Genomic DNA, 26,763 nt, shown 5'->3' on the forward strand with positions numbered 1-26,763 from the left:
AACCTTCATCAGCTCACATTTCCCTTCTGTATCAGATCTAAATCCCTCAGAGTGACTTCCAACTCCCTATATACTATGGCGCCTTTTTACCACTCGAGCCATACTCATTTCTGTTCTTCAACATGCAATCTCTAACCTAGTTAAATGGTTTCCCTACTGGTGTACAGATATGTCACACGTAATCTCTCCTCTACGAGCTCCCCTTACCTTTTTAACGTTACTTTAAATTTATTTTTAAAACTTGTGTTTTGAAATAATTTCAGATTTATAGAAGAATTGCGTGAATAATACAAACAACTTCTATGTATTCTTTGTCCAGATTCACCCATTATTAACAACTTGCCTCACTTGCATTTTTACTCCCTCCTTTAATTATTATCAAAGTCTTTCTTAAGAGATAGTGTTTCTTTCCTTCCTTGGCAATGTCCTTTCCTTTCCCCTCCACCCAGCCATGGCCTACTGCCTTTATTTTTTAAGACCCCAAATAAAATTCAGTTGATAGGGGTAGAGGAGGGTTGATTGCACTGGAGCTTTTCTCAAAATTTTTTCAAGTTTTAATTTTATTTATTTTTAAGAACAGATAATATATTCACATGGTTTAAAATTCAAAAGGCACAAAAAGGTATGTAGTGAAAGGTCTCCTTCTTACCTCTGTTCCCTGGCCACCCAGTTTCCTTCCCTGTAGTCAACCCAAGTTACCAGTTTCTGTCTGTAATCTTTCAGACATATGGTAAGTTATATAAGCATATATATGTAATATTTGTTTCTTCCTACCACCTATTTTTTTTAAGCACAAGTGGTAGCATACTCTGAAGCTGTCCTACACAATTTCACTTGCTTTTTTCATTTAACAGTGTATTTTAGAGAGTATTTCATGTTAGTGCATAAAGGGCTTCATCTTTCTTTTTTAATGGCTGCATAATATTCCATCATATGACTTTTTTGTAATTTATATATCAGTCCCTTAATGATGATGGTCCTTTAGGTTGTTTTCAGTCTTACTATTCCAGGAAATGCTATAACTGATAACCTTTGAGATTCCCTTGTAAACTTCTAGAACTTTCTAGAAGCATCTCTCACATTGTTGTTCTTTCAGGGGTCAAGTCCTTTCTGCTCATACACTTCTGAATACAGTAGATGTTGAACTTATCTATGAGGGAGTCAAGTATGTACTGAAGGTATGCTGAACCCCACTGAAGCCAATGTACTTTTTGCCTCTCTCTTTGTCAGCCTGCTTCCTTTAGGTCAAGAGATGGAGTGAAAGTTTGGTTTACTGCAGGGCTGGGTGTTAGTGAAATTATAGTCATTATTAGTGTCAGTAGCCTTGTGTCAAAGCAGTATTTTATGATTCTCTGAAAATGTTTTAGCTGTTGCTTAATTTCACATATGCAGCCAAGAGATAAAGGAGACAGAGAGCAACCAGAGCAGGGAGATGCATCTAAGGTCCCCCCTCTTTGCTCGCAGCAAGGCTGAGCCATGCCCACAGACACTAGTGTTCAGAGCACCAGTGCCATGAATTTCCTTCCTCTCTGGCAGAGCTTTCTTACCTAGATCTCTGAGATACCGAAATTTTGTCTGGGACTCCCCCTGGAAGGGACACACTGACTTGTCTCTTCGGGGTCTCATTTCCTACAGGTGACGCGACAGTCCCCGAACTCCTACGTGGTGATCATGAATGGCTCATGTGTGGAAGTAGATGTGCATCGGCTGAGTGATGGAGGACTGCTCTTGTCCTATGATGGCAGCAGTTATACCACATACATGAAGGAGGAGGTGGATAGGTGAGTGGCTGTTTAAGGTCCACTTGCTGGTCATTGTATATCAGTCTTTTCTCTGAGTAGTCACTAACTCTTGGGATTTTTCAAGGTCTTTTTGTGGATTCTATTCTAATTAAAAAAAAATAGCACATGCACTTAACAAAAATTTCAAGAGTATTAAGAAGTATTTATAATGAAAAACATTGACTCTGGGCTTCCCTGGTGGTGCAGTGGTTAAGAATCTGCCTGCCAATGCAGGGGACACAGGTCCGAGCCCTGGTCCTGGAAGATCCCACATGCTGTGGAGCAGCTAAGCCCGTGTGCCACAACTACTAAGCCTGCGCTCTAGAGCCTGTGAGCCACAACTACCAAAGCCCGCATGCCACAACTACTGAAGCCCCGGCAATGAGAAGACTGCGCACCACAACAAAGAGCAGCTACCACTTGCCGCAACTAGAGAAAGCTCGTGCTCAGCAATGAAGACCCAACGCAGCCATAAATGAATGAATGAATGAATGAATGAACGAACGAATGAATTTTAAAAAATTGTCTCTCCGCAACTCCTGTTTGGGCAGACAATGAAAAATAAATTCCCCTTTTTATATGCTACCACTGTTAACAGTCTCATATGTTTTTGCAGAAATTTTGTATGTATATACAAGTTACATATATGTACGTACTGTTTTTCTTTTAATTATATTCACAAATAAATATAACATTTAGTTCTGTACCTTATTTTTTCCTTTAACATCTTTTATACTGTTCAACACCAATCATGCAGTGTGGCTGTGGTAATTAACTGAATTAACACATGGAAAGGTTGTAGAACATTGTCTGTGATATAATAAGAGTTCAAAAAATGGTAGCTATTACATCAGCATCACCTTCATTTTTTTTTCTTGATGGAGGTACCTATTCTTTTTAATGGTCGTATATTATTCCATTATATGGATGTATCATAATTTATTTAATCTGACCCTTATTGAAGGAAATTTGGGTTATTTGGCATTGTAAACAAAGATGCAAGGGACTTCCCTGGTGGCGCAGTGGTTAAGACTCTGCACTCCCAATGCAGGGGGCCCGGGTTGGATCCCTGGTCAGGGAACTAGATCCCACATGCGTGCTGCAACTGAGGAGCCCACCTGCCACAACTAAGGAGCCAGCAAGCCACAAATATAGGAGCCCGTGAGCCACAACTAAGACCCAGTGCAACCAAATAAATAAATAAATAATTTTTTTTTTTAAAAAGGGATCCAATAAATGCTGTGTGTGTGTGTGTGTGTGTGTGTGTGTGTGTGTGTGTAGAATGAAGTTTTCAGGGTTTTTTTTTAAGATTGACATTATCCTACCGTTATCTTTTACAATTTGAGGTGCTTTATTGACTTACATACTCCCATGTATCTCCTAGGTATCGCATCACGATTGGCAACAAAACCTGTGTGTTTGAGAAGGAAAATGACCCTTCGGTGATGCGCTCACCTTCTGCTGGGAAGTTAATCCAGTACATTGTGGAGGATGGAGGCCATGTGTTCGCTGGCCAGTGCTATGCTGAGATCGAGGTCAGGGTGGTGATTGGGCTTCCGGGCCATGGGAGGGAAGGTGGGACAAGAGTTGGCTGGAATTGACTAGTACTAGGACTAGTAACAGAAAGGAAGTAGAAAATAGAAAGGGGAAGTGTCAGTAGCTGTCATTAATCCCTAAAGCTAGGTCCTAAGAGATTTTATTTTTCACTGTAGGTCATGAAGATGGTAATGACCTTAACAGCTGCAGAGTCTGGCTGTATCCATTATGTCAAGCGGCCTGGAGCAGCTCTTGACCCGGGCTGTGTAATAGCCAAAATGCAGCTGGACAACCCCAGCAAGGTCCAGCAGGTGAGTAGGAAGATACTTTTAATATTGCTCTCCAAGAGCTGATTACACGGTAACAGTAGTTTGGAAAGGCAAGTGATTTCAGTCCTTGGTTTTCCAGTTTTTCCTTAAGCTTTTTAGCCCGATCTTATGGCTTGTATGTGTGCCTTTGGTATTATGGAACTAGAATTTGTAAGACTTATGATACTAAGATTCCGTGATTTTCCTTATGATGCTTCCTCCGTTGACTTCTCTCCTTGTAGCTGGGTATGGTGAAGAGGAGTCTTGATTTTGCATGATGAATCTAAGTTGCAGTGGTGTGTTTGTACCCTGAATAGAAGGTAGTGGATGACTTGACCTCTCATTGGGATTGACAGGCTGAGCTTCACACAGGCAGTCTGCCGCGGATCCAGAGCACAGCACTCAGAGGCGAGAAGCTCCATCGAGTATTCCACTATGTCCTGGATAATCTGGTCAACGTGATGAATGGATACTGCCTTCCAGATCCTTTCTTTAGCAGCAGGGTATGAATCACTTTTCTTGGGGAGGTGGTGTGGGGGAAGGCGTATACATAATAGGGTACCTGTTCTCTAAGATCATTTAAAAGTCACGTAAGGATTTTTTTTTAAGAGGGAGAAAAAGAAAGCTGTTTGATCCGAAACTCTCCCACCATTAGCTGTGGGATTTGAAGTCTTTAAATCCTTGCTTCTTATCTCTGTCATTGACTTCGCATGTAATTGGGATTTAAACCAGAGAATAAGGACAATGTTAGGTGCTTATATTGCAATTTCAAAGTAAGTACAGGCATACCTCGGAGATATTGTGGGTTTGGTTCCAGACCACCGCGATAAAGCATGTATTACAAGAAAGCAAGTCACATGAATTTTTTGGCTTCCCAGTGCATAGAGAAGTTATGTTTACACTATACTGTAGTCTATTAAGTGTGCAATAGCATTATGTCTAAAAAAATGTACATGCCTAAATTAAAAAATGCTCTGTTGCTAATAAATGCTAACCATCATCTGAGCCTTCATTGAGTTGTAATCTTTTTGCTGGTGGAGGGTTTGAAACAGTGCAAGAATTACCAAAATGTGACACAGAGACATAAAGTGAGCAAATGCTGTTGGAAAAATGGTGCTCAACACAGGGTTTTACAAATTGAAATTCGTAAAAAATGCAATATTTGCGAAGTACAGTAAAAGCAACGCACAATAAAGCACGGTACTCCTGTACTATATGGTAGTGAATTCAGATATTTTATTTGGGGGATTGTGTTAATTTTGTTTGGTTCCTGTTTTATTATTTCCTTCTTCTCAGGTAAAAGACTGGGTTGAACGGTTGATGAAGACCCTCAGAGATCCCTCCTTGCCTCTCCTAGAACTGCAAGATATCATGACCAGTGTCTCTGGTCGTATCCCCCCCAATGTGGAGAAGTCTATCAAGAAGGAAATGGCTCAGTATGCTAGCAACATCACATCAGTCCTCTGTCAGTTTCCCAGCCAGCAGGTATTTATAGAGTAACACTGTCATTTTCTACTGGCTGCCCATGCTAGAGTTCATGTTGTAGGATTCCTTCCTGTTTGGATCCTCCTTACTGTCTGGATGTTGTGCTTTTGAAGTTTAATCATTGTGCCCTTTACAAAACTGCTTCATGATACAAGCCCAATAAGGTAAGTACTGTGTGTGAAATGTAAAGTATCTGTGGTTAAGAGGAAAGCATATTGGCCATGTATCCCATAGAGTTTTGTTCGTGGGGCTGTGCCTTAATTAGAAGTATTTTTGTGAATTTAAAGTAGGCGGATATTTGTAGTTCTATCATCAGAGACTTCCTTACTATCTCAGCAGCATACTTATTACCCTTTGCTTTCCTGTTTATCATGAATGGGCCCCTAAACTATACCAGGTAACTTGCAGCTACTCTCAACATGTGAAAGATAGAAACTGTCATGTTACAATTAAGAAGATTCCTAGTGTTGATGCTATGCAGGCTAATGCTTTGGGTCCTTTTACTATGCTGGGCTTCATTTTTTTTCCCTTTCTTAAACTTTAGATTGCCAACATCCTAGATAGCCACGCAGCTACACTGAACCGGAAATCTGAACGGGAAGTCTTCTTCATGAACACTCAGAGCATTGTCCAGCTGGTGCAGAGGTAGTTACATGGAACTCCAGATTCCCAGACCTGTGCATCCCCATACCTTCCTTTCTTCTGAGTAGTCACAAAGAGGTTTACTTCAGGTTTGACTTAGAGAAATTAGAAAGCACCTCTATCTTAGAAAATCTGTTATATCTACTAAATATCTTAGAATCGTGAGCTAGCTCTCATACTCAGTGTTTCTGATGACTTTATTCTGCATCTTTCTGTCAATTATTAAGGCACAGCAATCTCATCGTTTTCTTTTTCCTTGCAATTTCCATGAAACTCCTAATTTTTCTTCTGGCATAGGGCCCCATTTGATATTTATTCTCCTTAGCTTATGGACTCAGCTGTTGGATTAAAGGAACCTTCACAGGACATTTTCAACTTTAAGATATTCATAGACTTTTCAGATACCCCTTAACCACTTCAAGGGTGTGGTGATCGTTTCAACTTAGCAATGGGGACTGAACCAGGGTGTTGGTAGGTAGGGCTATCAAGTGGTTTTTGGTTTTGCTTTGCACTCTTTTTTTCTTGATTCCTTTATAAGAAAAAAAAAATCTTGTCTGTAGCCATATTTCTTTTAGACTTGAATTTAAATTGATCTGGTTAGTTGATCCTACGCTGTCTCCTGTCTTGTCCTATATTAGAAGGAAAGCAGTTCAGTAGAAAGTCTAGTAAATCTGGGCTCTGGGTTTATTATGTAATAGTCTGTTATTTAACAGTGTTAGCCTGTCAGGATTTTCAGTGGGGACCTTTTTCTGTTTGCCCAGGTACCGCAGTGGTATCCGAGGCCACATGAAGGCTGTGGTGATGGACCTGCTGCGGCAGTACCTGCGAGTAGAGACGCAATTCCAGAACGGTGAGTTCCTTCCTGAGGACTCTGTATCTGGGAACATTTCCCTCGAGGACTGAGCAACAGCTGAGCCAGTCCATCCTGTCACTAACACTTGACATTAACAAACTCTTCCTCCTTTCACCAGTCCCTTAAAAATTAAACCTCTATATCTCACTAGCGCCAAAGAAAGAACAACAACAAAACACAGCTTGATGAGATTGTGAATCCAGTGTGCTTCTGGGAGAGGGCTGAGAAAATTTTTCTAGCAGAAGATTGGCATCTTCTTGACCTTGTACAGTGAGAGCTGGTTGAGTCATGACCAGGCTGAAATTGAGAAACCCTATCCAAAGAGCTTGCCTCTCAGCAGCTAATCCATGGATTGAACCACAGGCCTCTGAAAAAGGCTCAGATTTTCCAGTGCTTTTCAGTGTATCAGTTAGGTGGAATTTATCCCTGGCTTTCTCTGTAGAGCTTTACTAAATGATGTACAAAGTCTGACTAAAATACCCTGGCTAAGATTTTAAAGCTACATACTGCTGATACTGCTTTCTGCCACAAGATGGCAGTGAAACACCATAGAATTTAAAAGATTACCTAATATTTTCTTTCATCAGTCTTGCTCCCTTTTCCAGTCCTTAAAGGATGACTCTCCCACTCATGACAAGGAGAAATACTCAAGTAAATATTGCAAACTAAATGCAGCAATGTGTGAAATAATAGATCACAACGCAGTTGGCTTTATCCCACTAGTGCAAGCTTGATTAATATTTGAAAAACCGATTAATGTCATTTATCACGTAATAGACTAAAACAGGAAAAAACATGGCCATCATCTTAAGATATGGATGATAAAAGTATCTGACAAAATTTAATATGCATTCATGATAAATTCTTAGCCAACTAAGAATGAAATGGAACTTTTTATCATGTAAAGTTCTCCTACAAAAAAAATCTGTAAGATGCATCATACTTAGTGGTAAGATGTTGAAAGCATTCTCTTTAAGATTAGGAATAAGACAACGACACATACTATCATTACTGCTATTCAGCATCATACTGGATATCCCAGCCAGTGCAGTAAGACAAGAAAAAGAATGAAAAGGTGTGAGGATTAGAAAGGAGTAAGGAAGTAAATCAGCCACTATTAGATATGGTATGAGGTCTACCTAGAAAGCCTCAAAAAATCCACATATTTATTATTAGAATTATTTAAAATCTAACAAAGTTGCTGGATACAAAAGTCAATATATAAAATTCAAGTTTTATAGTGGAACAATCATTTAGAAGAGCATTTTGGAAAAATATTCCATTTAAAATAGCAACACAAAATATGAAATTCTAAGGAATAAGTCTAACAAAAAATGTGCAACCTCTTTTGGAGAAAATTATAATCAGTAAAAATAATAAAGAAGATCTAAATAAATATCATGGCCTTAAGTTGGAATATATATTTGCAAAGTGTTGATTCTCCCTGAATTCATCTGTGGATTCATTGACATTCCGATAAAAATCTTACTAGTGTATTTTTGTGGAATTTGTCAAGCTAATTCTATAATTTACACGAAAGGAAAGGTAACCAAGATTCTTCTAAAGAAATACACTGTGGAGGTATTTGTCCAGTTAAATGTCAAGTTTTAATATAAAGCCATATTAATGAAGAGATTGTGATATTGGTGTAGGGGCAGATTAATAGAACAATGGAACACTGGTTCTATTAACCCAGAAGCAGATGCAAGCATATATGAAAACTTACTTTACAGCAGAGCAGGTATTGTAAATCAATACCTGAGGAAAGGATAGACTTTTCAATAAATGATGCTGGGACAAAGGATTATTCATTTGCCAAAATAAAAGATCCCTAACCTAGACGATACACACAAAAATCAATTCCAGATGAACTGAAAACTTAAACATGTACTAAAGAGGCAAAGCTACTAAATTTTTAGGAGAATATCCTTATGACCTCAGGGCAGAGAAGATATTGTCATATAAGACCAGTAAGTACAGGGATTTCCCTGGTGGTCCAGTGGCTAAGACTCCACACTGCCAATGCAGGGGGCCCAGGTTCCATCCCTGGTCAGGGAACTAGATCCTGAATGCTGCAACCAAGATCCTGCATGCTGGTAACGAAGATCCCACGTACCGCAACTAAGACCAGGTGTAGCCAAATAAATAAATAAATATATTTTTTTAATTACTAGTAACTTAAAAAAAAAAAAGACCAGCAATATAGACTATAAAGGATAAGTAATTTGACCTCACTTAAGAACTTTTTTTTTGCTGTGCGTGGGCCTCTCACTGTTGTGGCCTCTCCTGTTGCGGAGCACAGGCTCCGGATGCGCAGGCTCAGCGGCCATGGCTCACGGGCCTAGCCGCTCCGCGGCATGTGGGATCTTCCCGGACCGGGGCATGAACCCGTATCCCCTGCATTGGCAGGCGGACTCTCAACCACTGCGCCACCAGGGAAGCCCTCACTTAAGAACTTTTGTTAGTGAAAAGATACCATAAAAAGACTGAAAATACAAGCCACAATGTGGAAGAAAATATTTACAAATCATGACGATTAAGAAAGGATTAGTATCTGTAATCTATAGAGCACTGCTTTGAATCAATAAGTAAAAGACAACCTAATAGAAAAATGGGCAAAAGATATAAAAAGATAATTCACCAAAGTGGAAGCATAAATAATCCAAAAACTCATGAAAAGATGTCCAGTCTTATTACTAATTAGAGAAATGTGAACCAAAACCACAGTAAGATTGGCAAAAATTTGAATTTCACATCATCTTCCACCACTTCTGTAAGCAGAAATGCAAATTGGTACAACCACTTTGGAAAACAGTTTGTCAGTACCTAATGGAGTTGAACTTATACTCTTCAACCTAGCAATTTTATTTTTAGATGATATACTCTAGAGAAACTTTTACACATGTTTATTAAGGACACATATACAGTACTGTTTGTGGCAGTGTTATTCACGAATAGCAAAAAAGACTGGAAACAACCCAAATATACACAAGTAGAATAGATAATTGAATTTTAGTATATTCCTGCAATGGATTACTCTACAGCAGTGAAAACAGATGAACCGAGGTACACACATGAACAAAAGATGAATCTCAAAAACATAATGGTGAGGGAAAGAAACAAGTTACAGAATGATCCATACACAATGATTCCATTGTTATCAAGTTGAAAACAGGAAGAATGAAACTATGTATACATTTGTGATAAGTGTAAAGAAGAGCAAAAGAATGATTAACCTAAAATTCAGCTTAGCGGTTGATTTTGAGGAGGAGCACACTGGATCCTTCAAAGATACTAAAAATCTTCTGTTAAGATAGACGGTAGTTACTTGGGTGTTTATTTATTCTTTTGTATGTATACTTCACAATAAAAAGTTTTTAAAAAGAGGCACTTGGTATCATTGCTTTCTTTCTGCTTAGTGTCTCCACTGCCTCTCCTTGGGTAAATACTCTTTTTATTTCCCCCAGTTCTAGTGATTTCTGTTACCAAGATATATTTCTGTTGTCACTTCAAAGCTAAGTTTTGGTCAGGAGAAATATGAATTTATATAGGACAACCAATTTTTAAACAGCTTCCATTTTGTTCTAAATGGGTCTTTTATGACATTGGCAGCTCTCTAAATATTGTAGTCCACTGTTTTTCAAATATATTTAGTTTTATTTTGAAAAGAAATCTTATGTCAATCGTTAATATTTAAAATAGATAAAAGCAGAGTTGCCTTGGTTGACTGTATTCAGTATTTGAGGAATACATGGTAATGCAGTTTGAATGCCACTGTTTTGGTTTGGAACCTAACCTGCAGGCTGAAGTAAGGTGATAATCCTTTACTATTTTCATAGAATTCTGACCCTTGAGACTATTCAAACACTAATTCTCCTTTGCTTGGAAATTTAATTCTGAGGTAAGCAGTTTTTAAGGAACTGAATATTACTTGTATCCCATGGTAGATATCACTACAGTATACCTGAAGCTTATGCTTCTGTTGCAAAACATAGCTCTGCTAGGCAGAACTAACCTGCCCCTGGTGGCCTTGTGAAAGGCCAATGAAAATATACATAACTGTACTCTCCCCACAGACCTTTTGACTTCATGCAAGGTTCTCCCTGATCTATGCCTTAGTATGGATTTGGAATTCCTAGGCATTGCTTAGCTGCTTCATGGACTTCCGGGGGAAAATGTTGATTCCAGAGGTAGCAGCCATCCTTCTTGTGGACATTGATAAGTTTGGTGTTTTATTTTTGAGCTAAAACTGTTCCTCCTAGTTAGGGTGAAACATTTTCAGTGAGTCAGACATGGAACCAGAATCTCTAGCTGGGGTTTAATGGTATTGACGTTTCTTTTTAAGCAGCCAAACCCTCTCTTCTAAGGAAATCATTCCAGGAAGCTAAATAAGAGAGTTTAGAGTCAGGGTAGGGGGTTGGGGTTATCCCCAGCTCCTCAGTAAGACGCACCCTTCCCTGATCTGTCAAAATTTTTTTTAATGAAAATAGGCCTTAGAGAGGTAGTGATTTGCCCAGGAGCATACAGTAAATTGGTAGCAGAGCTAGGCTTTGAGCCCAGGTCTTATACCGCATTGCCTGACTCTTAGCCTCGGGTTGCTTTTACTAAACAACACTGCCAATTCTATACAAATCCATCTAAGAAAATTCTTACGGTATTTCTTCTCACTTCTTATCAGTTTTCTAAGTAGAGACATTAGAAAACAAACAAATAGCATGTAAACGTGAACATTCATACGTGGGTGAGGATCACTTCTTTTTGCTGCTTGCAGGCCACTATGACAAATGTGTGTTCGCCCTTCGGGAGGAGAACAAGAGTGACATGAACACTGTACTGAACTACATCTTCTCTCACGCTCAAGTCACCAAGAAGAATCTTCTGGTCACAATGCTTATTGTGAGTACCATTTTTCAGAACCTGTAAAGATGGTTGATGATATGAAAAAAGCATTTCTCCTTGTGACGGCTGTGGTCAGAGGAGAAGCTCCTGTCTTTTGTGATTGTGGGATGAGTGGGGCTTGGGTTGTAGATTAACAATTTCTCCTATCTGTCTTTGTCCTTGACCTGAAGGAACCTGCTCCAGTCAGAAAAGGACTGTTCTGCCAATTGTGCATATAATCTTACATGGGAACTCAAATCTCTTCGCTCTACTTAAAGATGCCCCATGCTTCCTTATTCCTCTTGTCACTAGTGACAGTAGCTTTAAAATTTAGTCTTATCTAGCCAGTGTACTTTTCTGTTATAACGCTTGTTTGTTCCATGAATGCTCTCACATCCAAAACTGAATAACAAAAAACAACTGTTAGAAATGTAGTACTGTTCCTCCCCCACCAAAGAAATTTAAATGTATTCCTCATTTTCTGTGGTCCCTTTCTGTCTTATTTACATGGACATCTAAGCTGGGATTATTGTGTTGGTAGTAGATACATGCTTTTGTCCCTATAACCTAGTAATATGAGAATTAGTAGAAAGAGGGAAGGAGAGGTGAGACCAGTAAACGTGAATAGGACTGATGTACATGTGACCAGTGGGTAGAATTTTTGTGGACTTAAGGATTTTTGAAGATGATTTGTAAGTTCTCTACTCCTTGGTTTTTCTGGTTGGGTTAATTCTAGGAATCAGAGAACAATAGGACTATTCTTAGAGCCCCTCTACCCCACGAGCAATTAATTGCCTTGCTGCTGCATGTTTGTGCTTTTTGGAGACTATAGTACCTTTTTGCTCCTGTGCTTTTCTTCCTTGTCCCTTTGTGGAATTGGCATTCTTGGTACCTTAATTCCCTCATTTCTTCTTGGAGGAGAAAAAAACTATAAATCTTCACTGCTGTTTTTTATTTCATGGCTCGGAATGAAGGGAAACTATCTACCTCACATCTCTGGTTAACAACAGTGCCACTCACTCAGTTATCTGCCTAGCTGGCTAACTCTCGAGGATGTAACATTTTTTAGAATAGCCACTTAAAAAAATATGTAATCACAGGGAGAGTTCATTACCTTTGCTACCCTAGAATGGCTAGATGGTGGGGAAACCAGAAAATGCATTTGAAAGGAAAAAACAATAACGGCGCAATGTAATATTTCAACTTCTCCAAGTGATAGGTTTCGGCAAAGAAGTGATATTATCTCTGGCAACCTGCTGATTTTCTTTTTCTCAATCAGAAAAGGGAAGAAATCTGACTAATTAGATTTTTTTCCTTAAATTTTAATAAAAGGATTGCTAATTCTCATTTGGATAAAGCCAAGACTTTCTGGCAGAAAAAGGTAATGAGGGTATGGAAGAATCTGTCAGTTTGGACCTAAAATGGAGTAAAATTTGCCTTTTTAAGAAGGTAATTATGGTGAGTTTTCATTTTATTATGATTACCTTTTTAAGGGTTTAACAGTTTTTATGCACTAAAAATAGGCCAAAGTCCAGAATCCTTGGAGCTGCAGAAGAGTAATGATCGTCTAAGACTGTCGCTGGGTTTCTTAAATTCTAATTTGTAAGATATAGGGGCTCGGCTCGCTCCTTTTGCGGAGTGATTGTAAGTAACGCTTGCCTTAAGAATCTCATTATTGGAACACGGAGCCATATTTCCTCTGAGAATTCTGGAGTAGCTTTGAGCTGGGGCTGTTCATTTCTCAAGTAATCACGCTGGTGTGATGGAGAGAGAAAATGGCAGCTGTTCGGAGCTCAGGCCTTCAATTTTCTTCAGAGTCCAGTCACTCAAGTGTGTAATTACACGGGGGTGCTGCAGGGGCGTTGGGCCCTGTCAGAGAACTGGTTTGAGGCTTTGCTTTCTGCTTTTGCCAGTCAGGACAGGCATATGCCAATGGGACTCTGACTTGCTGCTGTTCTTATTTTTCCACACCTTGTCATCCCGATTACTTCTTACCTGCATGGATAGTACCCAGACTTTCTTTCCAACAGGCTGAGCTCTTTGGAGAAAAGAGCTGTTTGTTAATGTTTGGGTTTAGATGAATAGGACGGGGAGGGGTAGCGAGAGAGGGAAGGAGGGAAGGAGGGAGGAGGGAGGGGAAGGGGAGGGACGAGGGGGGGTAGAGAGAGGAGGAGGAAGGTTGAAGATGTGAACCAGAAAGATGGATTTGTCCTTTTCTTTATTTTGGCATTTCACATTTATCTTTAAAAAACAAAGGAAAACTTCGTAAACATCTCTAGGCTTTTATATCATTAAATTGCATTTGAAATATCTATTATTTTGCCCTCATCTCAGAGATTTGGAAATCAAGAAGTTAACTGCTATGCTTGAGCTGAGGGCCAGCTAGCAATGACTTCGGGAGCAGGAACGAAGGCTGGAAAAGTGCTCCTTTCTGATCTGCCTTCTTTGGCAATGGTCAGGTCCTCCACCCCACATCTGCATTAATGGTGGTAGCTGGGAAAAGCCATTTTACTTGTTTGGATTTCTCTTTCTGTAGGTCTTACTCTCTTTTATGGATAACAACTGGATATGGTAGCATTCGATTCCCCCAGCTGTGTTCTCTGCTGGTTCCCCTTTCTTTTGCTTACCTTGGCTTCCTGATCAATGTTATGTGCCCAGCATTCCAATCTCTGCTTTCTAGAAGTGGGACTGTTGATGGTGTGCTTTGCTGAACTAGATGATGATTTCTGGGGCTTTGGAACCTAGGGGGAGGGAATCAAGAAAATCAGGCTTCTGTGAATCAGTGTTGCAGGATGTGGGCTGCTCTGAGGAAGCCTTCCTCCCCTCTGAGTGTTAGCATAACTTGCCTACTGGTAACTTGCCTCATAGACTCTCTACCAAATTTCTTCTAATCTTTTGCTGTATCTGGAGAGCAAAATATCAAGTAAAATGTTAAAGTCCTGTCAAGTTTTCTCTATTTGGAGGAACATTGTGCCACATTGAAAACAGTCAGTAAGTTTATTTTTTGAAAGTTCTTCTTATCTCTTAATTTTATAGAAAAAAGCTTAGAACATTGTTTAAGTTTACTTAAGAGATATTTAAGGGACTCTTTAGCCAAATTGAGCAATTTTGTATCAATAAAAAGTATCAACATCCTCACAGCTGTCTAGATGGCGAAGTATGTATCCTGTAGCCACCTTGATTCTGAGTGGTCTTCCCCTCACTACTTCTATCTTATTTCTGGTGTGGTCCACACAAATGTAGTATAATCCATGCTTCCTTAGGAGTAATGCCATGCCTGTGAGCCTCTGATTTGGTTCAGACAGGGAGCATTTAAAATGCCTATCAGGGGCTTCCCTGGTGACGCAGTGGTTAAGAATCCGCCTGCTAGTACAGGGGACATGGGTTCTAGCCCTGGTCCGGGAAGATCCTACATGCTGTGGAGCAACTAAGCCCGTGCGCCACAACTACTGAGCTTGCGAGCCACAACTACTGAAGCCTGCGTGCCTAGAGCCCATGCTCCGCAACAAGAGAGGCCACCGCAATGAGAAGCTGGCGTACCGCAACGAAGAGTAGCCCTGCTTGCCACAACTAGAGCGCACAGCAGCGAAGACCTAGCACAGCCAAAAATAAATAAATAAATAAAATAAATAAATAAAATGCCTATCAGCCTCCTTCCTTTTTCCTCCCAACATAACTGCAAATAATTTCGTTCAACGTGTAAATAATGGAGAAAAGTCCCAGTAAACCCAGGTTTACTGAATAAGGGTTATATTAACATTTCTTGTTTAATCTGTCCCACAACATCCTTGGAAGGTCAGAAATTCTAGCTGTGACTGGAAGAAGCTTCCAGTCCATTTTTGATATTGGCATTGGTGCCTCGTCCAGCTGAACAGTAGTTAATGTCTTGAGAATATTACCCATTACGTCACATCTTTTCATTTTGAATTGCCTTCAAATCTTAGAATGCTAAGATCAAGTTGGCTGTATTGGGCTCTCCTGGCAGTCAGCTACATAACTTTGGCTACGGTTTTGACTCTGAAGCCTGCTTGTTATATTTCTGCAAATCTGAACTATTCCTTGTGGTTAGCCACCATCTAGGTTAAGAATGAAAACAAGAAATAACTGTGTGGTACCAATCTTAACCATTATTGAATAATTTTCACTTTGGCTTGCAGATTTATGCAGGTAATCCCCAAATCAGGAGGTAGGCTCATTAAATGAACCTGCCTCTATACACTGAAGAAACATAGGCTGACACCATCACCATTTAATGTTACTGTTACAAAATGTTCACCAGAGTTAGATGGTGATGTTGGGCTGTCCAGTTGCCCAAAGGACATCTGTCTCTAGGACAGAGGGCTGTAAACTTCCTCTTGGATGCTTGTATCTTAGGGTGGGTGGTTCTGATGAATGGAATCGTCTTCCATCCCTGGTGGTTTCTTTCACAACTTGAACACTGTGTTCAGGTCAAGGGCAGGAGAGGGTTGAGAAGGTTACACTACACACAGTTTTCTGTTGCACATCTTTTTCCTAAGTACTAATGATGACAATAGAGAAAATAATATTTGAATGGGAAATTTCCAAGTCAGGATAATTTAATGGAGGTAGTGGTTTATTCATACTGTGTTTGATATTTCACATGCCAAAAAGGTCAGGTTTCTGTACTTTATCACAAGGAGTCCAGGAGGATTGTCAGTTGGTGATCGTGAACGAATAATTACTTCCCTATTATTTTTTCTAGTCTCCATAGTTCACTTTTCTTACAGAAAAGAAGCTTCTCTACCCCCTTTCTCACTCCCTCTCTCTCATAGTGGAAAGATGAAATGAAAAAGTTTTTTTTTTTTTAAGTAGTTGTGTGCATGTGTTTTAGTTAGAATGTGATCTGTAGTTAGGCAAGATGGCAACTCCATTTTTTAAAATCTATTTATTTTAATTTAATCTCAAAAGGTAAACCTGGGTTTCCTTTCAAGGGAAACCAGTCCCTATCACATCTGATATAGGTTGGGTAGGTGGCTAGTGTTCTTATTTTGTTGTGTTGGCTTTTGCTGTTAATGTTGAGACTTTAGTCTGACTATTTGCAGAGCAGCTGAGTTCTGTTACCCAGGACATCTCTTAGGTTTTTGAACCTCTCAATGGGTCCATTCTGATGACTGAAGTGAGTACCTCAGAAAAGAGTATATTTTCTCTATTAGGAACATTAGGTAAAGAGGGATTTAGGTAGGAAAAGCTTATGGTTTCCCTACCCACTGTTATCTACCTATTCTTTCCTTCCGTCTTGTTACGGCCTTGTCGCTGGTGATTTGATTTGATTTTTTTTTTTTTAATATATATCATCATCCCATTTCTTTTCTTTTTTTTAAACTATATTTATTTTTGGCTGCATTGGATATTTGTTGCTGCACGCGGGCTTTTCTCTAGTTGTGGCAAGCAGGGGCTACTCTTTGTTGTGGTGCGCGGCTGGTGACTTTTATTACAATTCTATCTTGCTCATAAGTTATCAATAAAAGGTGAGACTTGGTTGCATTTTCTCCCTCCTCTTTGCTTTTTCCCTGGGCTGGGAGGAATAGGTCCTTCAGTCTGTGACTACGTGCTCAGGCGAGCCCTGGATTTATAATCACTTTCTTCTTCCACTCAGATGAGTGAATCCCCTGCGTTAAACAGGTGAAAACAATACTTGCACTTCGTTAACTATAAATACCATCATGCGGTTTACGACTCTGGCGCACACCTCTGGTCGTGGATTGGGGAACCAGAAAGTATTTCCTGCTTTAAAATGTTTGCGAAGCCGTATTTCCAGCATACCAGTGTTGAGTACTCCAAAACCGTTTACCCTGTGATGCGGAAGGTGGTAGGGGGTTGTAGGAAAAGCGTTTGGGGAAATGTATATTTGCCCCCAGAGCCAAAAGCCCCACACTTCTATTTGTGCTGCGCTGGTAAAGGACTGTACGGAGTATCCCTGAGATGGGGAGGGTTGAAGATGAAATGGAGATTCTTCAAGAAAAAGGCTGATAATGCAGGAAGGAGAAAGATTAAAAGGCAGCAACAGGAAGCATTTTGGGATCTGGTTGTCTTTCATGTCCGATTCAATAGTTGGGTGGGGGAGAATAAAAGTTCACTAAAATATAAAGGCAGTTGTTTCAAACTCCAAGTCGAGGGAACTATGTGATGTGATATTAAGAACTGCTATTACAGATAACTGTAAATTTCAGAAAGGACATTTATAAAAGTGCATCTGCAGTTTTTTCAGCTTAGATGAGAATTACATGGATAATGGATGAATTTAGGGAATAAACTGATACTGCCCTGGAGAAGAAATATTTTTCCCAAAATATGAGAGTTTTTTTCCTTAAAATTTTTTAATTTTTTGGAGACAAAGGACCCAAGTCTGAATTACACCATGGATTGTATAGTAGGAGCTTGGTTTTTCCCTCTAATCCATCTAAGGAATCTCCATGTTTAGGTATCATGGAATGATTCGTCGTACAGCAAAAGGATAAATGATTTGGGGTATAGAATTGTCAGAATATGAGATGGTGTTTTTATTTAGCATGTATTTATAAATGAATAATTTGTGCTTATGTTTCTGTTTTGCACCCTCCTGGGATGCTGAACATTTGGTTTGTGGAATGAAAACCACCAGGAGTGTTTCCTTTTGCCTTATTCTGCCTTCTTTCCAAAAGTGGGAGAGGGGACAGGAAAGCTTTTAGTCCCTATATTATTTAAAACCTCTTAAAACTTTGAGACATCCTTTGTTATTTCTTAGCTAGAATCCCTTGACCCCTTTTAATGGTCTCTAATGATTTCTATTGTTTAAAGTCTGGTGTTGATTTATAAAGAAATACATTAGGAATTTAGAATCTGAATGGCTGAGGAATTGGGCTTCTCCTTGGCAGCAGCTTCCTCTGGGATCTCTTTCTTTTCTTTTTTTTTTTTTTTTGGCCATGCGGCATGTGAGATCTTAATTCCCTGACCAGGGATTGAACCCGCGTCCCCTGTATTGGGAGCGCGGAGTCTTAACCACTGGACCACCAGGGAATTACCCCTCTGGGATCTCTTTACCACACTGTTTAGGATAAAGGTAACAGGACATTTGCATCTTAGTAATCTAGCTCTGTTTACTTTGTTTTTATTCCCTTTTCCCATTTCAAAGTTCTCTCCACCTCAGTTCTTTTTAACATGGATATGTATGTTCTTTGTCACATTAACAATTAGGATCAGTTGTGTGGCCGGGACCCCACTCTCACTGACGAGCTGCTGAATATCCTCACGGAGCTAACTCAACTCAGTAAGACCACCAATGCTAAGGTGGCGCTCCGAGCACGCCAGGTAAGGACATGTGTTGGCTGTCCGGGGGGAGGAATGGTTTTCATAGACTGGGCAGTCCTAGATGCAATGAGCTCTTCCTCCAGCACCTTCCAAAGGTCATGCAATTTCCCATGTATGTCTCATTGCCCTCAGAACAAACATTCTCACGTGGTATATGTTTTTTAAAGAGAAAGGAAAAGATTAACGTTAAGTTTCTTTAAAACAAGAGCCCTCTCGAAGCTAACACAACATTGTAAAGCAACTATACTGCAATAAAAATTAATTTAAAAAATAGAAGCCCTCCCCCCATTATAAAATCCTGTTATTATTCCCTACCCTTCCTAGTAAACCAGGGTCACGTGGAGGAAAGGAGACTGAGGGAAAGCAATAGGTTTAATATTTCTTACTTTCCAAAGGGAGCTTAGAAGCAGGTGAAAACTTTTAAGTGTATAGGAAAAAGTCAAGTGTGGAAAGCAAGAAGATAATGAAATGAATCTTTGGTGCTAGCAATCAGCACAACCCCAGAGCAGCCCAGTTTCACCCTGTAGTCTTCATTTCCATTCCAAAAGGTTTCAGCAGGGAAGCCAGGAGTTGGCACTCCCTTTGTGTTCCAGCGCATGGGCATCGACAAGGAAGCAGCATTTGAAGCTGTTCAGTGACCTTCTGCTTTCTCTACAATTGTATCCATGTCACTGAATTACTCAAAGTTATTGAACCTCTCAGTGACCTGCTGAGGGTATTCAGGTCCTACCGTGTCCCTGTTTTTGTTTGTGACACTGCTTTCACTCTCTCTGCCCGTCACATGCATTGGTGTTACATCCTGACACCTCCTCTTTGGGACTGAGTACCTGGGGCTGTCGGAGCAGCTTTTCCTAGTCTTTCCCCTTCAGAGTTGCAAAAGGCTAGCTCTGCTGCACCAACCTTGCCCACAGCTGTTCCCTGCCAGACCTGATTCCCCATTAACAGCTAGTCATGCAGTCCCCAGGACTAGCAGCTCTGCAGTGGTAAATCACATGCACTGATGGAACTTGATTGAAGCTGTTTTTTCTCCCTCCCCCTCCCTCTGCCCCCATGGGAAATTGCTCACAAGCAAATCATGGTAAGAGTCAACTGAGATGCAGTATTTGGTGGCCTTGGCTTTATGTTACAGGACCCAGAAGTTGTTTTACTTGGTCTCTGTTTTATCTTTGATGCCTGCACTTACAGATTTATATTTATTGCTTTTGTATCAGAGCTGCCTAATAGGAGCCTAGAATAATCACTCCCTCAGGAACTTACGCCTTTTATTTTGCTCTCACTCTAGGTTCTTATTGCCTCCCATTTGCCATCATATGAGCTTCGCCATAACCAAGTAGAGTCTATCTTCCTATCAGCTATTGACATGTACGGACATCAGTTTTGCATTGAGAACCTGCAGGTATACATTATAGCCCTTTTCTGCCACTCTGCACTCTTGTCCCCTTTATTCCCAAGCATAGTTTAAGTAATCAGTCAGTCAATTTTGATTTTCTGTGTAATGAAGTTTCATACCTTGAATTTCTAAAATGATTTATACTTACGTGTTTTTTCTTCATAAAATGCTGTTAGAATTGTGGCTTAGCTTAAAAATTGAATAGGCCTGCCTTGATAGAAGTGTCCTAATGAAGTCTTCACCTCTTGCGCTTTTATCTAGAAGGTATTCTAGGACAGAATGAAGTGGTAGCACTGGTTGATTTCTGATATTTGAATCAGATGTATAAATAGGTAGTCGTTAGTCTTCTACAGGCAAAGCTACTTAAATAATCATTTAATTTTATTTTAATGCTTACTATTAAGCTTCATACAGGGCCAATTTTATTTATTTATTTATTATTATTATTTTTTGCGGTACGCAGGCCTCTCACTGCTATGGCCTCTCCCGCTGCGGAGCACAGGCTCCAGACGGCGCAGGCTCAGCGGCCATGGCTCACTGGCCCAGCCGCTCCGCGGCATGTGGGATCCTCCCGGACCGGGGCACGAACCCGTGTCCCCTGCATCGACAGGCGGACTCCCAGCTACTACGCCACCAGGGAAGCCCCAGAGCCAATTTTATAAAAGAATATTGGCTAATTTTACTGCTAATTCAAAGAACCTTGACTATTATTTTTAAAACAACACCATTTTGTCAGGAATGACTTCTATTTTTCTACTTGGAAATAATGATAATATTATTATACCTAGCCAAGGGAATCTTCAGGGTTTCTATCAGATTTCGTTCTGGGGAAACTAAAGAGGGGGGAAGGATGTTTTTGCTTATTTGGTTCATAGTTGAAATAGAGGGTTCAAAAATCAAAAATCTATGGCTTACCGTAGTGGAGTAGTGAGACAATATATTAAAAGTTAAGTATGGATTTGTGTCAGAAAGGATAATAATAGCCATAAACACCTATATTAGCATATAATTAATGCACTGTTAATGCATTAGTCTAAGAATTTTATGTATATTAACTCTTCAACAGCCCTGTGAGGATAGGTATTCTTGTTTTCCCCATTTTGTAGCTGAGGAAGCTGAGGCAGAGAGAAGGTAAGATCATACATGACCTTCATAGACAAAATTCTTAAGTTTCACTAAATGCTTCAAATGCTAAATATTATCCATTGGAATTGTTCTCTTATGGATGTAATGGTTTAAGCTTGTCTTTGTACCTTCCAGAAACTCATCTTGTCCGAAACGTCAATTTTCGATGTCCTACCAAACTTCTTCTATCACAGCAACCAGGTCGTGAGGATGGCAGCTCTGGAGGTAGGTTCTCCTAGTAACGTGACATGACCTTTTTCTCAGTTTCTGGCTGACTCCTTTTGTCCATTTGGCTATTGTTATCTGTCCTTTTTCTTTGGCCTTAACGTTGGTTCTCAAGAGTAGAGAACCTTCCTCTTTTCCTCTGAAACAAATGGTCTTGCTTTTACTCAAGTGTGTCAACTCAACTAATCACCAGTTTCTGGGCTCCAATCACAGGAAAATAGCTGCTAGCATTTTTCAATTCTACTTACCAGGTATTTGAATTCTTCCATTTCATAATGATTAGGATTCCCTGTTAACACAATAAGTGAAAAAATATGTGGCTGATCAGAACAGTACCATTTTGTGATTTGGGCCAAATAAAATGGATTTTAGTTATATTCTGAATTGTCAAGCAGTTCTTATGAACTATTTCGGCATGAGAAGGAAAGTAATAACATTTAATGAACTGAGTTTTAGGTGCTTTATTTTTCTCATTTAATCCTACAATTACTTCATGAAGTAGAAGAAGGTGAGCCTCTGAGAGGTTAAGTGACTTGCCCAAATTCATGTGGATAGTAAGTGGAAGAGTTTGCATTTGAACCCAGGTCAGTCTGACTCATGACTTTTGTTTCCACTACAGCACACTACCTCATTAAGCACAAAAATTGCAGGCCCCAAATACTGCTGTAAAGTTGCCAAGTAGATGTTTTTTTTGAACATGAGGAAAAGGAGTGTCTTCAATGATTTTATGTGATATGATACCACTACAGCCCTTTGCGAGCTCTTTTGGGTTACTTTTTATTTGTATTCTGTGGGGAGACTGTAATGTGTGCTACTCAGTAAATATCAAAATTTGAAAATATCTAAGTGTTCTATAGTGTTTTTATGCCATTTAATGCAAAGTCTCCTGACATACCTCCCATGCTGATGTGTCTCATTTTATGTGCATGGCAAATCAGCTGTGAAGTACATGAGGTTGGACTGACGGGTTTTCCTGGGACGTGGCCTGTTGCTGTTTCTTTGAGTCAAGTTAGTGTATTTGAGAGATTATATGTCAACTTATGCCTTCCTGATTTTGCCTAAGGTTTGGGGGATATAAACACTGTAAAATCGATTTGGGCCAGTGGGAAAACGAAACAAAGATACAAGATAGTGAAAGAGTTAGACTGTACTTCAATTGTTTCTGTCTTCTATCTTCACTCCTCAGGTGGCCCAGAATCAGCACCTCTCATTTTTCTCCCTGTTTGCTTTTATTTTAATTAATTAACTAATTAATTAATTTATGGCTGTGTTGGGTCTTTGTTGCTGTGCGTGGGCGTTGAGTGGGGCTACTCTTCACTGTTGTGCGCGGGCTTCTTATTGTGATGGCTTCTCTTGTTGCAGAGCACAGGCTTCAGTAGTTGTGGCTCGTGGGCTCTAGAGCGCAGGCTCAGTAGTTGTGGCGCACGGGCTTAGTTGCTCCGCGGCATGTGGGATCTTTCCGGACCAGGGCTCGAGCCCATGTGTCCTGCATTGGCAGGCAGATTCTTAACCACTGTGCCACCAGGGAAGTCCCTCTCCCTGTTTGCTTTTATCTTCTGTTGAAATCATCATGTGTAATGAATTAATAGTCATGGTTCTATATACTTTTGTGCTAACTGATGAAACTTTCTCTCGAGTTTAGGTCAGTGTGAAGGGTTTATAGCACACCTAGAGGTGTCCAGCAGAGGAAGGCTAGCTTTGTTTCCATTTATAGTCATGGGTATAGTTTTAAGACTCCAGCTTTATTAATTAAAGCAAGGTATGTATGTACGGGGCTTTGGGACTTGTCACCACAGACCACCTTCTTCTGCATCAGACACCTCTTTTCAAGACTGTCTTTTTCCTGGGCTAACCATCTCTTAGTTTCTGTTTTTGAAGTGTATTTACTGAGGATTACTTTTTAACCAGGTGTATGTTCGAAGGGCTTATATTGCCTATGAACTTAACAGTGTACAACACCGCCAGCTTAAGGACAACACCTGCGTGGTGGAATTCCAGTTCATGCTGCCCACATCTCATCCAAACAGGTGAGTTTGAGCTGGTGTGTGCACCTGAGCCAACCAGAGCTCTATCAGAGTTAAAGGGAGGGTGGGGGTGGGTAATGTGTGTGTGACCATTCTGTATGGTTTTCTAAGCTGGAAATGTAGAGCAGAAAATGAACATGTTTAAACCATGAGAAGAAGAGCCTCTTGGTGTCCATTTCTTTTTTTATTTTTTTGATCTTTGATCTGGAGAGAGAAAGTATGGTCTAATTAAGATAGAAATTTAGGATTACTCCATTCATTCTCTTTTGTTAGAAATTTATTTATTTATTTATTTATTTATGGCTGTGTTGGGTCTTCGTTGCGGTGTGCAGGCTTCTCATTGCAGTGGCTTCTCTTGCTCTGGAGCATGGGCTCTAGGTGCATGGGCTTCAGTAGTTGTGGCACACAGGCTCAGTAGTTGTGGCGCACGGGCTTAGTTGCTCCGCAGCATGTGGGATCTTCCCGGACTAGGGATTGAACCTGTGTCCCCTGCACTGGCAGGCGGATTCTTAACCACTGCACCACCAGGGAAGTCCCTTTGTTCTTTTTTTTTTTTTTTTTTTGCAGTACGCAGGCCTCTCACTGTTGTGGCCTCTCCCGTTGCGGAGCACAGGCTTTGGATGCGCAGGCTTAGCGGCCATGGCTCACGGGCCCAGCCGCTCCATGGCATGTGGGATCCTCCCGGACCGGGGCACGAACCCGTGTCCCCTGCGTTGGCAGGCGGACTCTCAACCACTGCACCACCAGGGAAGCCCGTAATCTCATTTATTTTTAAAGTATTCTGAGGCAGTGAAAACTTAGGAATTTCACCCACACATATGTTCATCTCCTCCCGTATTTTCATTCTTTTCAGTAATACCACAGGAAATACAAATAACCACAGCCAATCTTAAGCTCCATTTCTGCTTTATGGGCTTGGTTCTTCACTTTTTATTTCAAAGTACTATGTCTTTGGGGATCCTTAGTTATAGACAACAGAAATGGTTTTGTTCCAAATTGCCACTTCACCCAAAGCAATAGAAACTCTTCCTAGAGACAAAGAAGTGTGTGCTGAGACTTGCAGCCACTGGATGCCACTGTTGATCCAGGAGAGGTCAGCAGATGAGCAGTAGCATCTTCAGAAAAAGTACTTGTCTTCTTTGTCTGAGAAGGTCCTTTCACTTCTCTACCTCGAAAATACCTTATGGCTGGCAGAGAAAAGCATATATCCTTGATTTAGCAAGCATCTCTCGGTACATTTTTGCCTCCATGGATTTCAGAATCTCATTTTCTAGAAACGAATGGCTGTCCTTCAGCGAGCAGCGAGGTACTCATGGCACACATGGGCTCGGTGCTCAGGCTTCTTTCTTTTCCTGCGTTCCTTGAATAATTGTAGAGAACTACATGCTAAACTTAATGCTCTTTGTAATTCTCGGAACATTCCCCTTTTCTTCCTGCTTTCTACTACCTCATCCCTTTGGGCAGTGATTTGTAGTCAGGCCACAGAGCTGCTTGTGATTTCCTTCCTTCCCTCATTGCTCCCCTTGCCTTTCTGAATTGCTCTCCCTGTCCTACTTTTAAATTTGAGGATCTGTGTCCAATTTGGTGAGGGAAAGTCGATTGGAAAATGAGAGACATGCTTCTTAACTGTTTGTTAAGAAATCTTATTCACCTTTCCATCTCAAGGGTGGTTATTGGTTATTGCTGATATGGTTTCAAAACTTGTATACGTGTCCCTCCCAACAACTGAGGTGTACACATTCCTCTGGATAAAGACCAGACCGGAACAGAGCAGTAATCCTGTCATCTTTCTAAAGTCTTCCTTGGTTGTATGTATACAGAATTATAAACTGCTGGATTATTATTATTATTAATGTAGATGTAAAGGTGAAGATAGGGAAAATAAAGGAGGAAAGAGAAAATAGTCTTCGTGGAAACCAGAAAACTAAAATTGCTTTAATGCTTTTTAGGTCTAAAATCCTTTTGTTAGGTAAGGAATAGAAGATGTATTATCAGATTTAATTACAGAATGCTATATTTAATTTTAGAGCATGGCTTATTCAGTTATTACAGATTTGCTACTTGGATTTAGTTTTGTAAGATTTTATATTTTCTTATAAATGTTTTTGTTACAATTGGGAGTTATGCCCTTATCCTGACACCGGTTGGTGTACTGCAATTCAATTCTGACACTTACCACCTGGAGTTAGATCAGATGCCACTAGTTAAGGGCTCAGTTCTTCACAAAACTACCTCTACTTCAGATGTGGCCACAAGTTGGGTTCCCAGGCCACCCACACTTCTGACCAACTGGCTACAAATTTGGGGGTTCCCATGACCCCTTCAGGTTCAATAATTCACTAGAACAACTTAACAGAACCCAGCAAAACACTATACTTATGATCACAGTTTTTTTAATAAAAGATACTGATCAGGACCAGACAAGTGAAGAGATACATAGAGTAAGGTCTGGGGGGTGGTGGGTGGGTCCTGAACACAGAGTTCTTTCCCTGTGGAATCAGGGTACCTTGTCCTCCCAGCATATCAGTGTGTTCACCAACCAAGAAGTTCCATTGAGCTTCGGTGCCCAGAGTTTCTATCAGGGTTTCATTACAATGTCACGATTGATTGACTCATTGGCCATGTGATTAAACTCACTCTCCAGCTTCTCTTCCCTCCCCAGAGGTCCAGCTGACCCTCTCATCACATGGTTGGTCTTCCTAGTGAGTAGCCCCTGTCCTGAGTTGTCTCTTAGCATAAACTCAGGTGTGATCCAAGGGGCACATGAATAATGAAGGCACTTCTATTACTTGAGAAGTTCCAAGGATTTAGAGTCTCTCTCCCAGGAACCAGGGACAAAGGCCAAATTCTTTATTATATCATAGGCCTGCAACCCTTACAGAAGAATTCTAGGGTATCTTAGTTTTAGCTAGTTTTGAGTCAAGTTCCAACCTTTTTTTCTAACCTCAGTACTTTTGTTCTTTTCTGTTCTTACTGTTTTGAACAAGCAGGCCATAAGCATTATTGTTTCTAATTCTACAGAAATAAATTACAGGAGACTGTCTACCAGAGTTTATTCCACTCTCAGTTCCTGTAAGGCTCAAGGACACAGTTATGTCCACTAACCTCTAGATCAGTGATTCTCAGAATTATCTGCAAAGTATTTTAAGAATACACATATGGGTTCCTGGCTCTTAAGATTCTGATTAATTTTGAACCAGAGTCCAGG

General features: G+C 40.3%; 1 protein-coding gene across 1 annotated transcript in view; it reads left to right on the forward strand.

Annotated features, from left to right (window-relative positions):
- The window catches only part of ACACA (acetyl-CoA carboxylase alpha), a 233,868-nt gene that overhangs the window by 85,477 nt on the left and 121,628 nt on the right, over window positions 1-26,763 (forward strand). The window contains 13 exon segments of the mRNA XM_059997545.1: window positions 1,097-1,178; window positions 1,636-1,781; window positions 3,166-3,316; window positions 3,494-3,628; window positions 3,982-4,128; window positions 4,922-5,110; window positions 5,655-5,755; window positions 6,514-6,602; window positions 11,377-11,501; window positions 18,678-18,791; window positions 20,074-20,187; window positions 21,442-21,531; window positions 23,440-23,558. Coding sequence (XP_059853528.1) covers window positions 1,097-1,178; window positions 1,636-1,781; window positions 3,166-3,316; window positions 3,494-3,628; window positions 3,982-4,128; window positions 4,922-5,110; window positions 5,655-5,755; window positions 6,514-6,602; window positions 11,377-11,501; window positions 18,678-18,791; window positions 20,074-20,187; window positions 21,442-21,531; window positions 23,440-23,558 — 1,602 coding nt within the window.

This window comes from Delphinus delphis, chromosome 19 (assembly GCF_949987515.2).
Source record: "Delphinus delphis chromosome 19, mDelDel1.2, whole genome shotgun sequence".
Classification (NCBI taxonomy): Eukaryota; Metazoa; Chordata; class Mammalia; order Artiodactyla; family Delphinidae; genus Delphinus; species Delphinus delphis.